Source organism: Malurus melanocephalus, unplaced genomic scaffold (genome assembly GCF_030028575.1).
Source record: "Malurus melanocephalus ecotype Western Australia unplaced genomic scaffold, MMel_1.1 scaffold_150, whole genome shotgun sequence".
Classification (NCBI taxonomy): Eukaryota; Metazoa; Chordata; class Aves; order Passeriformes; family Maluridae; genus Malurus; species Malurus melanocephalus.
In genome coordinates, this window is record NW_026623382.1 from 1,162,369 (window position 1) to 1,177,463 (window position 15,095).

General features: G+C 38.7%; 1 protein-coding gene across 4 annotated transcripts in view; it reads left to right on the forward strand.

Annotated features, from left to right (window-relative positions):
• The first annotated feature begins 6 nt into the window (after positions 1-6).
• Positions 7-15,095, forward strand: part of SNX13 (sorting nexin 13) — a 64,646-nt gene continuing 49,557 nt past the window's right edge. For all 4 annotated transcript variants that reach the window (XM_057371629.1, XM_057371631.1, XM_057371630.1 and 1 more), the window contains exon 1: positions 7-116. In XM_057371629.1, the coding sequence (XP_057227612.1) occupies positions 105-116 (12 nt within the window). In that variant the 5' untranslated portion in view covers positions 7-104. The remainder of the gene's footprint in view (positions 117-15,095) is intronic.

Genomic DNA, 15,095 nt, shown 5'->3' on the forward strand with positions numbered 1-15,095 from the left:
CGCCTCCCCGCGAGGTGCGGGGCAGCTTTCCGCTCGGCCGCCAGGCTTCACCATGCTGCGGGGCTAGAGCCGCCGAGGCGCCGCCGCAGCGCAGCGGGGTAATAATGTTAACAGAGGTAAGAGCGCTGCCGGCCGGGTGCGGGAGCGCGGGGAGCGGCTCGCTGTCCTCTCGAGCGGGCAGCGCTCAGTGCCGCGGCTCAGCCTTCCGCCGGGCCCTGCGAGCTGTCTCCGCGGCTGGCACTCTCCCCCTTGGCCGCGGAGGGCAGAGGCGCTGGCCGGCTCGCCCAGGGCAGTGCCGGGCCCCTCTTATCAGCCTCTCTCCTYTCCTCTCCCGGCAGGGCGGGACGGGCGCGGGGCGCTCCGGCACCGCGGTGGAGCCCGGTCCGCCGTGCCCGCTCCGTGCGGCAGCTGGGCCCGGTCCCTGCTCCGCGAACCGCCGGCAGCCGGGCTGTGCTGCCCGACCAGGGTCTGTGGGGCCGCGGGSCCGTGGCTGGATGAGCGGAGCGCACCTGGAGGGAGGGAACCCTCCGGCTCTGGGCAGCGCCGGGGAGATGCCCCCGCCTGGGCCCCGCACGCCTGCTCCGGCTTCAGCCCCTCTGGCCTCTRCCTCCGCGGTGGCTTCGTAAAGGCTCCGTGTTTGCTTTCTTCTTGAAGGGCTTAAGCCGAGCGATTCGGCTGCGCTTGCAGGAGTTTGTGTTAGTAGGTAATCATTAGAAGTTGGCCGCCCTGGTTCACCTCTGTGTAGTGGAAGGTTTCTGTCCCGAAGCAGCCCGGCTGTGAGGCAAGCAGGTATTTGAGGATCAGCGTGGGCTATAAATGTCTGCTGTGTCTAAAGGCATTCTAAAAGGGGGAATCTGGCAGTACTATCTGGCAGTGCTTTCCAGTTGCTGGAAACTAGACTTTACCCGTATTCTGTTTTGTCTACAGAGAACCATTGATTTTCTATTTTTAATATGTCAACAAGGTGTCCTCAGTGCAGATACTTCTCCAACACAAAGATTGCATTACCCGTGTTTTATAATTTGTCATTTTATTCTACWGTGGAGGTTATTCATCCAAAAGTGAGTTGTCTTAAGTCATGGGTAAAGGCTTGCTTTCTGACATCTGGACATTTCAGCTTTGCTTTTCTGGATGATATTAAATGGTATCCTCCGCATTTCAATTTGCATCAGTTCAAAGTTTTAGGGCCTTAAGAAAGCAGTTCTGTAGAGACACAGATCTCAGATTTCCCCAGGAGGGTAACATTTGCAGAATGTGTTAAACCTGTAAAAATATATGACCTATTTTTGCATTGAGGGTATTTGGTGGGTGGTCAGGATTAATAATCTGCATTAAAGAGAGTTGGTGAGTGTGGTGCGTAAGCATTAGCCATAGTAATTTAGATTATTTTAAGGGTAGCATAGAACGTTCTGGGTCGGTGCCTCATACTGGACTGTTTGTTCCTTTTAATGGTGGCTGTGTGTGCCCATCCAAGACACTTTATCTTGGAACTGAATTTTTTTTTTTTCTAACAGTGCAGAAATTGTGTGAATTGCAGAGTGGGACACACAGAGTATATTGGCTTTTTGAGGTAAAGCTTAGTGATCTCTTGTGTGATGATCAGTTATGACACTTATCCTTAGTGTCAGCAGGAGAGGGTTCTGATATCCTCTACTTCTACTTTCTGTGCATAAGGTATTTGTAGACAAGATGCTTCAAGGTAAAGTATTCCAGCCTTGGTCTCTGCCAAGGAGATGGATTTTAAGTGAGTCTAGCAAAATTGCAGGCTTTGCCTGCCTGAAAAGTAGTTGTGGGGAGTTCTTCAAGCAGTCAGACAGCACAAGGCTGTCAGTACCCACCTAAGGTGAACTGGAGGAGTCCCTTTCTGGTGTWCTTTTCTGGGTGTTCCAATGGTGACTTGGTAGCTATAGCAGCCTGGAAAAATTGTACTTGGTCACAGGCATGAACCTTTGCCATGATTTGGAGGAATATGTTTCAAGGCTTCTGATAGATCATGTCTTTATATATGAAACCTGAGATTGACTGTAAGATGAACTGACATTAGCAGCAAAACCTGCTAGTTTTTGGTGCTGGATATTTGTGTACTTGTTAAGTTTTCTATTGTCCAGGATGGCCACTAGATCAGAAGATCACTATGATTTTCTTTTTTTTAGCCATTAAAAATTTAGATCCATTTCCCCCAATATAGCTACTAGTTTTATGACTGAAGAATGTATAAAATATTTTTCTTAAATATATAATTAAGCATGAAGGAAAACTAGATCAGGTTTTGCATGTATTGTTATCATGCAGCTTAAATGTTGAGTTTCTCAAGGTCAGTTTCCAAGTCCTTTGACTGTATCCATATATGCTGACTCCAGCAGATTAATTTCAGTTTTATGTGGATGCAGTTAGGATTAGGACTTTGTAATCAGTAATTTCAGGGTAAGATGACACTTCTGTCAGGAGAAAAGACTGTGTTTTTTATTTGGCCCGTTTTGCCCATCTTATTTTAGTTGCATTCAGAAATCATGTTGTTAGATGCCATGCACATAAATTTATTTGCCTAGTTGGCAAATGCAATTTCCAAATTTTTTACCATAAAACTTACTTCTACAGTAATGTTGAGTACACTCTGTCTGCATGTATTCAGAGTCCTGCTGTGATGATCATTTCCCTAGTCTGTTGTGTTGGCCATTCTTTGCCTTTTCACTTGTTCCCCTTTTCTTGTTCATCAGAGGTCTCCTCTGCTTTGCAGGGCAGTGTGGCCTCTTTCCGTGTGACTTACTGTCTCAGCACTTTCTCATCTGATGAGGCCACGATGGACACAAGTTGTGATGATCTTTCTCTTGTCTTTTYGGACAACTGGCTTTGTCTTGTTCGCCTCTTGTGCAGTGGTAACTGCACTGCACAGACTACAGGGAAGCAGCTGGTGTTGTGCAACTCTGGCTCTTGGTGGATAGAAATGTCTTAAATTCAGGTGGAACAAACATTCAGTAGGATTTTGAATCAATTTACAATCAATTTACGAAGTTTTAGATGTCTTTCAAAGTGATGGCCTGTAATGTCTGCGTTTGCAGCCTGTGCTACCTCTTAGGAAGGCGCTTTATGTCAACTGAGAAGCAGGTTCCTTTTTTTTTTACCCCAGTTACTCATTAAAATGCTTTGAGATACTTAATGAGGAATTCCTTCAGAATTTATCAGCAGCTAAATTATTGACAGCTTTATTCTCAGCAAGAGTAACTTGTTGCAGTACTAGTGACAGTTGAGAAGATTTTTGATATCTGACAAAGTAGGAAAACTCTTACCCACAAATAAAAATGWGGCATACTAAATGAGCTCTGATGTGTTGGTATTTCTTGTTATTGCAACAATCCAGATAATTCACTAACTACAAGCACTATTTCCTTTCCATTTAACARTCTACATTTTATTTATAAGAGAGGTTTAACGGGTTTTTTTTTTTGTTAAATTTTGTTAACTACTAGTCACTGAGAACTATTTTTGAACAAAACCAAGCAAATTAGCCTGATTTTTTTAAGAATAAAAGTTGATTCAGCAGCTTGTTTTAACTTGCTCTAGAATACTAGTGAATTAGCCTTCCTGCAACAGTAGCACATTGTCAAGTATATTAGTACAGCTCTGAAAGATGCAGAACACAGTTAACTGCTTGATGTACTGTAGCATTAAYGTTTTCTGTTCCTTGATACATTGCAGCGGAAGGTTGCTCTGGTGCTTTATGTGTCTGAACTATGTTCTGCTGATAGGCCATTTCCAAGTAGGTAGACATTTACCAAGGTGCCGAAAGAAATTGTATGCTGTACTTTTGTGAAACTGCATGCTGAGGCTTTCTTTAGTGCCAGTGTTTTCCTGGATGATACCTAGCCGGAGCATTAGTTGCAAGGCCTTGGTAGGTAAAAAGCACCTTTCTCCTCCAGTACCTTTCTCCTTCAGTAYAGTTTGTCAGATGAGGTTTCCCTTACTCCTGGTGTGTGTTGTGTCATTAATTGTTCCTATTACTGCTCCTTTAACTCCGTATTTTAGGAAGTGTCAGTTAAATCTATGTGAAAAATACTTGAATTAAGAAAATTAACTTTTTACACAGTTAACTTTTATTCCTARGTACTTGTTTTAAATTATTTTGCTGGCTCTAGTAAAAGATAGTGTCTAAACACTCAGGACCATTCTTAGAGTGTACAGGTGGGCCTAAACTGCTGAGACTGAACGCAGAGTTCTGCAGCRCCTCTGAAATCTCAGTTTGGACCATTCCCCAAAACAGTATGGAAGAAGAAAAGCAAGAATTTCTTTACATCAGCAAAAATAGTAACAGCTTGTTTGGTTATATAGCTGAAGGAGCTCCATATGATGATTTCCTCAGTCTGGTTGCACTCTAAGGAATTATCTCTCTTTTAAATATGGTTGCCATCTTCTCCCCACCCACAAAGATGACAAAGCATGTTTTCTTTTGAGCTAGCATTGGGAGAATTGCTATTATTAGGRAAGAGAAGTCATTGGTATTGTATCTAAATTATTTGCAACACTGAAAGAATTAATATTTAGAAGTCCCACTAGTAATTGCTTGCTTGAGAATACCAAGGCTCGAATGATAGCAAAATCAGTTGCAGTTGGCACTTGCAGTTATGTGAGCAAGAAACTTCAAGAAGTACAGGGCACTGTAATCTTGGGATCAGTGCTTATTCCTATKCTCCCACCATGTCATGTCTGATTTCTAAATTAATAAAACAAGGCATTATTTCATAATGTAAACATATTGACAGGTTTTAACAAGAGCACTCTAACCTTGTTTTCATAATTTCTGAGTAATCACACCTTAAAATGRTGACTGCATAATTGTGATTTACAGGTAGGAGGTGAGGAGGTGAAATGGGTGTTTATAGTGAGTAAGCTAGGGAGACTCCTTTTATAACTTCCATTTGTTTTGGGCAAGAGGTCAATTCCTGCACTGTCAAGAGTTTGGGAGTACCTGGTAAAGATTATTGTTGTTCTGAAACAGAGTACCTGTAAAATCCTCAGAGAGTGGAGATGGATTTCTGAAGAAGTTGCAATATTGATTGACTTTGTGTTTTGTGTAGAATGGGATGTGATCTCAGTGTTGCAGTTAAAGCAATGAGAGTCAAATTTGTTGGTGTATTCCAACATTGACATTTTACAAACATTTTAAAAACATTTTAAAAACCCAACAGATTTTTAACTGCTTTTTTTCTAGTGGCATGTTATGAAAAATCAGGGATTTCCCAGGATGGAATAGAGTCTGACYGTAGTGGTTAGTACAGTAGTTTATGTTGAAGCTGTTTTACCAGTGACACTGAAATTTTTTCAGTCCTGCTGTTTTGCCTATTTTCTCAGACAGTGAGCACAAGACTGATTTGATTTGAGCTTCACCAGTTTGTCAGTTCACTAGTTGCCAGCAGGAGAAGGAGATAAAATCGTCTCTGCTGGCTTGCATCCCATTAAATCCCTTCATGCATCAAATGGCCTGTATGATGTCCTTTATGCAACTTCACTTGGAAGCATTATTTGATATCAGAAATACTAAATTTTAAGAACTTTTTCTTTATTTCATAGATGGAAATAGAACTGTGTTTATTCATGTGAGGGCTAATGTGGCCTAATTAAAAGTTCACAGGTACCATTGATGTCTGAAATGCTTAATTCAGTATCCCATTGTGGTTGGAGTTTAGTAGGAGGATGAGCTTTGGATGCATTTTCTTTCCAAGAATGGTCATGAGTTTGGGAACATACTTTGAGGAGTATTAACTTCTTAAATGCGGTTGTGCTTTTGTTACAGTGTTCTTTTTTCTTTATGTCTGTTTCTTTGCCTTTCTTCCCTTAATCTCATGCCTATTGGAGGAACAGCATGATCCTGGTTCTATGTTAATCAAATCTCTTTGTGTTAGAGTGTTTTTATTTCAGCAATGTCACTATTGTAAGATCATGTATTCTTACTCTTCAGTATATTTTTGCAATTCTAAGGAATGACTACTCAGCACTTCTGCTGGTGCCTCTAAGGCAGTGCAGGTTAGGCTATCTCTTGGGGTGTAAGGGAACTTGAGCAGGAAGTTTGAATTCCTGCCTATCCTGTAGGACACTCAGCATTTCTACTCTTCCAGTCAGTGCKGTTAGACAAGGCCAAGTAGAAAATAATCTAGAATTACTAAAATTCTTGTGGCAGCTGTCCAGCTGATTATGAAACAGTGCCTTGGACTTGGGCTGATTTCTCTTAATGGGYACTAAAAGCAGTGCAGAACGATTCTGTATGTTCCCAATCACCCTTATTCAGGATCTGGCATTCCAGACTGCTTGGATGAGTGAAAAATCTGGTAATATACATGCCTTGGGAAACAAGTGTCCGACCTGTATTACTGTTGAAAGAGTGATTGCTTTGAAGTCTTGCTGATTGTCAAAATGTTCTTGGAACTGTTTGGCTTGGGGAGATGAGGGAGCCTTGCTTCTTGCMATGCTGCTGTTCAAACAACAGCTGTTGCAGGCTGAGATGTCTCTGATTCTTGAGTCCCTTCTCTCATGTGAGGCCTTTTTTAAACCTCTACACTCCATGTCCATTTTAATAAATCAAAACTTTGTTTAGATTGGGTTTCTCTAAAAATTTTGTGGTGTTTTATACCATTGTCTCTGCTTATTTTTCTGAAGCATAATATAATGATTTTTGTGATACCTTGAAAGTAATAGGATGAGTAAAAATTGTMTCAATTCCTTATTCACTGAAGGAACTGTGTGTGCTTGAAATTGGAGCTGTATTTTACTGTGTGATTTTTATTTTTTTYCTGAAAACCTATGCAAGCAAGCAGTTGTGGTTCTGTTCCCCTCCACCCCCCAGCATATCTTGCTGTATTTGTTACTGACAGGCATAGTGATTTTTAATGAAACTTGTTGGGATAGAGGTATCTGACCTCTTCTGACTTACTTGGAAGAAAAATACTTTTATCTATAGTTTATATATTCAAATTAGTATTTCTGATCACAGTGCTTACAAATGGAAATTTCATTAACTTCGTAAAGTAAAATCATATATTAAAGAAGTCTTAAATCTTGTGATTTAATGCCTGAATTATGAATTCAATCTGATGGTATATATAATGAAATGCTAATTATTTTTATGGCTTGTTTATTTTTTCTATAAAATTAAAAAATTCTGGTGGGGAACAAATTACTTTGTGKGAATATAGTTTTTGTTTTGATAAGAAGTTATTTCTTTCAACACTAGGCTAGCAGAATAAGGTTTTATTTAAGGTTTTYACACATACCAAAATTTTTCTTTTCACAGTCAGCACTTTCTTTAAGTTGAATAGTGTGCAGTAGGTGTGTCAAAAATAATTTGTTCTTTGTTAATACAAGCACTTAGTACTGGTATCTTGCTTTATGGTCATACAACTACATACTTCAYTGCTTCTTTTGTGCTTCATGCTTGACTTGCATATGTGCTTAAAACTTAGAAATAASTTTAATATTTATTTATGCTGTTTTTAGATCTGGACTTTAAATAGTACTGGTCTTCTGTCTTTCAGTTGGCAGTTGTCCTACTGCCGCTTCTTGAAAAATTCTTATGAAGATTATGARTTAGCAATAGTGAGACTAAGAGCAAACAGTATTTCTATGAATGTTTCTGAATGTTCTTCCMTTACTTTATTGGATATTTTCCTTTATTGAATTCTCCAGTTAATGGTGGTCTGCTGTTGCCAATCACTGTTTCTTTTAATTATGCTTCATTTTATTGGCACTCTCTTTATTTTGAARTATTTTTTCTATTTTTATAATCTCAGTATAACATGATGCTTGCAGTCTTCTTGATTTTTCTTTCTAGATTTCTAGAGACTTGCCCATAACTCTTTATTTCTCTTACTCTTTTTAATGCATTATGCAAAATGATTTGTTTCTTTTCCAATGATCAAAGTAGCTGCATTATAGCTTTTTGGAGTTCTGTACCTGGGTTAGTCTATGAATGCTTCCACCTTTCTGTTTGTGTGGTTCTTCTTTTGCTTGTTCTTAGTTTCTCTTGTGTTTTTTCCTCTTCTTTATTATTCTTCTTTGTATATTTATTTTTGTTTTCCTGCTGCTGTCACTGGAATGATCATATGTTTTTCTTTAGATGTCTTCCATGCATAAAGGCATTTAAGGTGCTAGGAGTACCATTTCATGTTTGACTTCACTGGATCTAGTTTGGCGGCTACTTCCACCAGACACAAGCTGGTCTGRCTGCTTCTTGTTTCAGGTCTAGCAGCTAAGCAACTGCATGAAGAATTCTTTTGCCTTGGTGAACCAGTCTTGTGGAGAGATATGAGGGTGGAATGCAGAATTAGTTGCCAAATCAACAGCTGCATGGTCTGATTCTAAGGAGGTGCATAGTGTTATTCTCAGTTTCCTTCTGTGTAGATCTMAAAGGAATCAATATCCAAAATAATTCCCATACTTTTGAAAACMGGGAACATTGTTATTCCTTCTGTGACTTCTGAATGCATCTCTGCCTCCAGAAAAAGTTAGGTTTGGTAACTCCACTTCAGTTAGGTTTCTTTTTATGTTCTTGGCCAAGTGGCAATGATTGAAGTTTTTAGATACCTTCTCTAAACTTGCCCTGAGAGCTGGATAGTCAAATGACTCAATTAGTTTGATGTGAAATTAGTTTCAGTCTGTAATCGTGAAGTGGCAAGAGTGGATGCACCATTTCTRTGGTTTCCTTCCTCTCCAAATCCATTTAAATTTGTTGGAAATATTCCATGTATAAGAATGAAGTGTTCCAGCAAGTTCATAGAACTGTCCCTTTATGTAAATATTATTTGTAGATATTYACACTTGCTTTCCCTCTTTTGTGTCTCCGTGGGAGAGGTAATATGTGAGCCTGGGAGGTATCCAGGAAATAGCTAACATGCTGGGCCYAGATATTGTGTGAGGAAGAAGAGGAGGCTAAAGGATTCATCTTGGATACTAAACAGGCTCTTTCCTTCCATAGAGAGGCCAGATGGACAGAGRTTATGGAGCAGAGTCTTGGAAGAAGTGGTAGGAGGCCCCACTCTCCTTACCTGCAGTGCTGTCAGCAGTGTTCTGCAGCAAATCACTCTATGAAACTGGTGGACTTTCTCAGGGTTATGCAGGCAGCTGACAGCAGCTTTCTCAGTGACTGTATTCAGGGGAAGGCAAAAGTGCAGAGAGGACTGAAAGAGATTCACAGAGTGAGCAAGCCTTCCCAAAAGGGATGGTGAGCCAAACATCTGTGGAAGGCAAGCAGGTAAGGCACACAAGCAATAAGGACTGTAGGACATACTGGGAAATGAGAATGTTAAACATATGAAGGGGAAAGATTTGACTTCTTTCTGTTATAATCCCATTACATTTGTCCCATTGGGAAAAGACAATAATATTTAAACAGTTCCCCCCCCCCCCCGTTAAGGGCTTTTTTTTGCTGATTCACAGCAAAATCAGAGTGCTGATTTTTTGTGTTGGCACTGTCCCTTCTGTGAAGAGTTAGGCATCAGCTGCTTATTAAAGAAGTTGCAGATTTTTTGTATATTATGGACTATTGAAAAATTTGCTGACACTGAACTAATCTCTTTTTCTTGCTTTATTTTGTGCAACTGGATGATAYTCTGTCCAGAAAAACAGTTGCAAGGAACAGGAAGTTTTTAGGCTTACTCCAGCTTTGTAAAGGTTTGCGTCATTTTGTATAACAGCTGTTTCCATGGTTATTTTGTCTTCATCCAGTAAGCATGCTTCATACGAAATTTGGCCTTGTAGGAGTTCAGATGTACTCTGAGACCACTGGGAATTTGTAGTGAAATAGTGGTTTTAACAGAGTTTCTGGATTTTGTAACTGGAGAAAACCTGTGGCACCCAAAGAACAGTATAAAATTTAAACTTTAGAAGAAAACAATGGAGCAACATCACAATGTCCAGAAGACAATGCTAGTATTCTGTCAGTGGTTTTAAATTTATCAAAAATGTACTATATTTGCAGCTTGGGATCCTACTTGTTATTTGTGTACTGGCTGCAAATTCTRTATGGTACATACTCTGATTATTGAAGTTCTGTTTTTGTATCCATTTAATTTTCCAGTTCATTAATTATAGTGCAGATTAAAAAGCACTAGATAGTTCCACAACAGTTTTTAGAACTATCTAGTACTAACTAGTACATTTTTTGATAAAAAATTAGATATTATGAAGGGATTGTCATTGCCAGTTGGAATTAGATATAACGAAGGAATTGTCATTGCCAGACTGAAACTSGTTCATGATACTGGCACTGATTGAGGTCAGGAACAAAAAAAAATCTGCCAAAATATGGAAGTCAGAATACAATGTTGGAAGCTATTTCTTCAGAATCCAGTGTTTAGGCTCTTTATTACGTTGTTGGTAGGTGTGTAGAAACTACTACTCTTGTTTGTTTGTTTTTGAAGACAAATATGAGCACCAAGGAGATGGGGAARGAGGTAATACTTTTAAAAGTTGTGTTACTTCTCAAAGAGTGTGAGAATGTTAACTGGGAGCACCAACAAACTTTCTAAATCTACCTTTCTCTTGGTGGCTAGTGCAGCCAGTGTGTGGCTTCATGACAGGAATATATTTTATTCTAGCACAAAATCCCTTGTGGTGAAATTTTATATTGTACATTGGTTTCCAGATTGATTTATATTGTAATGGGAAGACCAAAACTGGACACAGTACACCGGGGTTGTCCAAGTGGAGAGGAAGGATCACTCTGCTGTCCCTGCTGGTGACACTTCTGCTGATGGAGGGTAGAATACTGTTGGCCACCTTTGCTACAAGGGCACACTGCTGACTCAAGTTCACCCTACAGCGCACCTTGGGTCTTTTTCTGTAGAGCTGCTTCTCAGAGAGTGAGCCCCACACTGCCTTGTGGCCCAGGGTTATTCCACCCCAAATGCAAACCTGTGCTTGTTTTTGTGGAACTTAATGGGGTTCCTGTTAACCTGTTTCTCCAGCCTGTTGACCTCTAAATCCTCCATGTAATGAGTGCTCACCCCACTTTCGGATTCTGTGCACACTTTTACTGGAAGTTCSCTGTGCCACCTCACCCACATTGCTAAGGCATTGAGTATCGTCGGTCCCATACTTGGAGGTTCCCACCTAGTTACTGACTGCACACCGAGCTCTGTACCACTGATCACACTGATCTTTGCATCAACCATTCCAGTTTTTCAATTGCCTTTTAATCTACTCATCCAGCCCATACCCCACCWATTTAGTAATAAATAAGCTGTTGGATATTGTGCTAAAGGCAAAGTGCACATTATCTAAGCCCCACCTCCTTGTCCTCAGCATCATTCACCTTATCATAGAAAGTAGTTGGGTTTATCAGACATGACTTGCACCTGGTCAGTCTCTTTTAGTTGCTCACAGCCTTCTTAGGGACTGAGATGATGCTGACTGGCATATATTTTTCCTTCCTGCCTAGCCTGGACCTTCTTTCTTGCTGATGCTCTTCTGCCAGTAGGGTCTGAGAAATCACTTATGCTGACTTTCTGGAAAGGTTAAGTTATTTGCATTCCATGACAGCAATTACAGTAATTCCTTAAGGTGACATTTGACATTACAGGTGAGAAACTGCATGTGGTTTTCCTTTATGAACACTACATTATTGCTTACAGCTTTTCTCTTCCTTTTTAGTAAATTAAAAAATAACAACWAACTTTTTTAGGGGTTGTAAAAGGGTTTTAACCATGTTATTTCATTTGCCAAAATAATTCAACAAAGGAATTAGTGTATTACTGACTGTATTTAGAGACAACAGCCTTGATCACTAGGGACAATGTGGAAAYTAATTTTTGGTCTTGTTGAGTATGTCTGTTACTGGAGGACTTCTTCTGGCGATTATGATAGATGATGTGAATTAGCTTCTTCCACTTGTATTCTTTCACATTTGTAACCTGACCTAATAAGGCAAGTAGGGACAATCTTTATATTTAGTGCAGTCCTTGATAAAAATATTCTAAAGTTACGTTTTTAGCTTARTATTTTTAAAATAATTTTTTCATCTAGATGAGGAATGTTACTTATTTGGGATTATTAGATTGTGGTATGTACTATTCAAAGAAAAAAAACCCACAGTAAGCCACAATATTGCATCTAAAGCAGTTGCATCTTAAAGTTAGTGGGATAATGCTGAAAATTGTGCKGCAAGTAGTAAATAGCAGCATAATATTACCAGTGGTTTAAAAAACTAAACAAAACCCTTGGATGATTAATTTTATAGCCTGAGAAAGCCAGACTACTAAAAGTTTATTCAGAAGTTAATGACTAAATCTTCCTGCGCTGAACTTAAGTAATGGATTGTGTGTGTATATATAGTGTTTATGTGCATGTGAAATATGTATAAACACATACAGTAAGTTTAACTCTCAGTAAAAAAAAAACCACACATCTTGCACATATAAATTGAAATGTATGGTTTGTTAGTCTGTTTAGAGGAAACTACTGATCTTAAGGAGTTTGTTTGAAAATAATTATTTGCTTACTGCTACTTTCAAGTAAGTCATCAAGTGGTAGAAACAAAAATCTTAGTATTTTTGTCAGTGTAAAATTTGAAGGTGTTGTCTGCTGTTCACGTGTGATGAGTTGTTTAGGAAAAAGCACAAAATAACACTCCATAACTGCTGCTATAGTGTGCAGTTCCAAAATGTTAAAAATTGCATGTAATTTATTTTATGTYTTCATGTCTTTGACACCTCTGTACTTGTAAAAACTATGCACTTTCACTTCGTTTCACTTTTTATTGTAGTGGGATTATTTGAAGTTAACAAGATTTTCCAAAGCAGATAAGGTATCTTTGTGCATGTTTATATTTATTCTTTTTAAAGCTGATTTTGTCAATTCAAGTTTGCACAAACTGTTTTGCACACAGCTACTGCTGTGAAATTGTGTGGTATCTCATAAGAAAAACAATGGATTTATTTGAAGAAAAGCAATCAAACCTCTTATAACCCATCTTTTTCCATTTTGGCCTCCCTGTAAAGGTAATATTCAATAGTGCATTGCCTTTGAACAGAAGACTCTGTCCAAAATAYGTTTGTATAAATAATCTTTTCATAAATTCTTTTAGTAAGGGTATAAATTGGGCAAATGTAATGGAGATTTAAGTTCCAGGAATAGGCAGATGCTTATTGCTTGGCAGAARGGATGCTCAGTTGAAGTTACTACTACCATGGAAGAACAGTTTAGGACTAAAGAGATTACTTCTCTACCTTCCAAAAGCACAGCTCTTAAGGTATGAAGAAATCTTTTTAAAAACATGTGCTATGCAACTAGTTGTTTAGTATCTGTGAAGTCTGTCTGCAAGYTTTTATTAGGAAAATAAAGAGATGACTGCTAGATCTGATTCTTGTGGAGAGAGACTCATTTAATGCATTTTCATCCAGATAAATATTCCACCAGCTGAAGTGGTAGAATTTTTTTTTAAAGCACAGCTCATGATTCTTAAAAGTTTATTCAGTGGAATCAGGTTTCTTTAGCAGTGAAAGAAGAAAAAATGGGTGAAAAGAACTTTTGGCTAACTCCTTGACGCAGTTTGAGGCGGTAAAGTAAAAAACTTAAGATGCTGCATGAGCAGTAGTCACAAATGAAGTACACAATAASAGTTTATTGACTTTAAAGCATGTAACCTCATTATTTCTATCTATGTAGGAGAACAGACAGGTTTTTCATGTGATAAGGATTCTACAGGCTTCCCCCCTTCTCTGCTTTGCCACTGTTTTGCACKAGAGAAACTTGAAATAGATGTAATCTGTTTATCCAGAGGCTGAATGTAGAACAGTCTAGATTATCTCATTGGCTTGAATTCAAGATAGAGGGATTACTTTATTCTCTCCCTTTAGATCACCTTAGGCAATCCTGTCAAGCTTGGCCCTGTTTCAATCACCTAAGGTGWTTCTAAAACCTTTTATCTTTTTGTCTTGCTTTCTGTCCAAATAAATAAATGGCTTGGATACAAATCAATATGGATTGTTACAAGGGACAGAATCACYTTCTTGGAATTTGTATTAAAGATGAGTTTGTCACTTGAATATTCAAGAAAGTAGCAGAAAGTGGGACTTCCATCTCTTATTTCTCATTGCTATCCAAGATGCTCAAGTGCTTCTTTTTAATTTGACCAAAGCCCGTTATCCTTTACATGAAAACATTATTCAGAGTGGGCTTTAATGCAAGCATGTCGTCAGAAATAATGTGCGTCTGTGAAAGTAGCCTCTTCTTTTCTCATAGTGAGTGAAGTACTTAGGTCCCTCAAGAAACGGTTACATGATACTTTCTGTGCCTTGCTGATAGTTCTGCTGTATAATAAAGAARCTGTTAGCACTGGAAATAAAGGCTAGTAAAATGAAGGTCAGTTTAAAATGAAACATTTTGCTTCCTAATTTCATGTAATGATCAGCAGTGGTGGCAAAGCAGGTGTGAGAGAGGAAGAAAAAATAATCTTGACTCTTGACTTCAGGCTGAATTTTACTTTATTCACTTGAGAAGAAAGTTTGGCGTTGAAAATACAGTTTCTTATAGAACTGTAAGTATTAATCAGAAGATTGGTCCTTTTTGTGAAACAAACCCAATTGTATCAAAATATGGACCATAACTTAAAAAAAATTTAATTATATTAGAAATTGTATATTAATATTCTGATTATTTCAAACAGTCAAGTTTTATTAATGGAATTTGCTGCTCTTTGGATATGTACTAAAATTGAAGTAATGTGCACAATAACTTTCTAGTTACACACTTTAATGTTACGTATTTTAAGAAAATGTTAACATTTATTTTCATTTAAATGTTTGCACTTCTAAAAATGAGTTCCAGGAACAGTCAAAACTGCAGTAGTAGTGAATAGAGATGAAGAATTATTGCCTATAATATATAATAGCTTAATCTGTTAGACCGCCTTGGATGTCTAAGGCTGTAGGGGAAAATGATCCCAAAAGCTTTACTGTTTCATGCAGTGTGAGGAACAGCAGGAAAAGCCCAACTCAGTGCAGTTAGACGTGATTGTGTTTGAATTAATCCAACTGTTAAATAATTAAGCCCTTTGACATACAAAGYGTGCGTTGAGCGGAAGAAGAGGGGGTGAGGGAGAGAGGAGACAG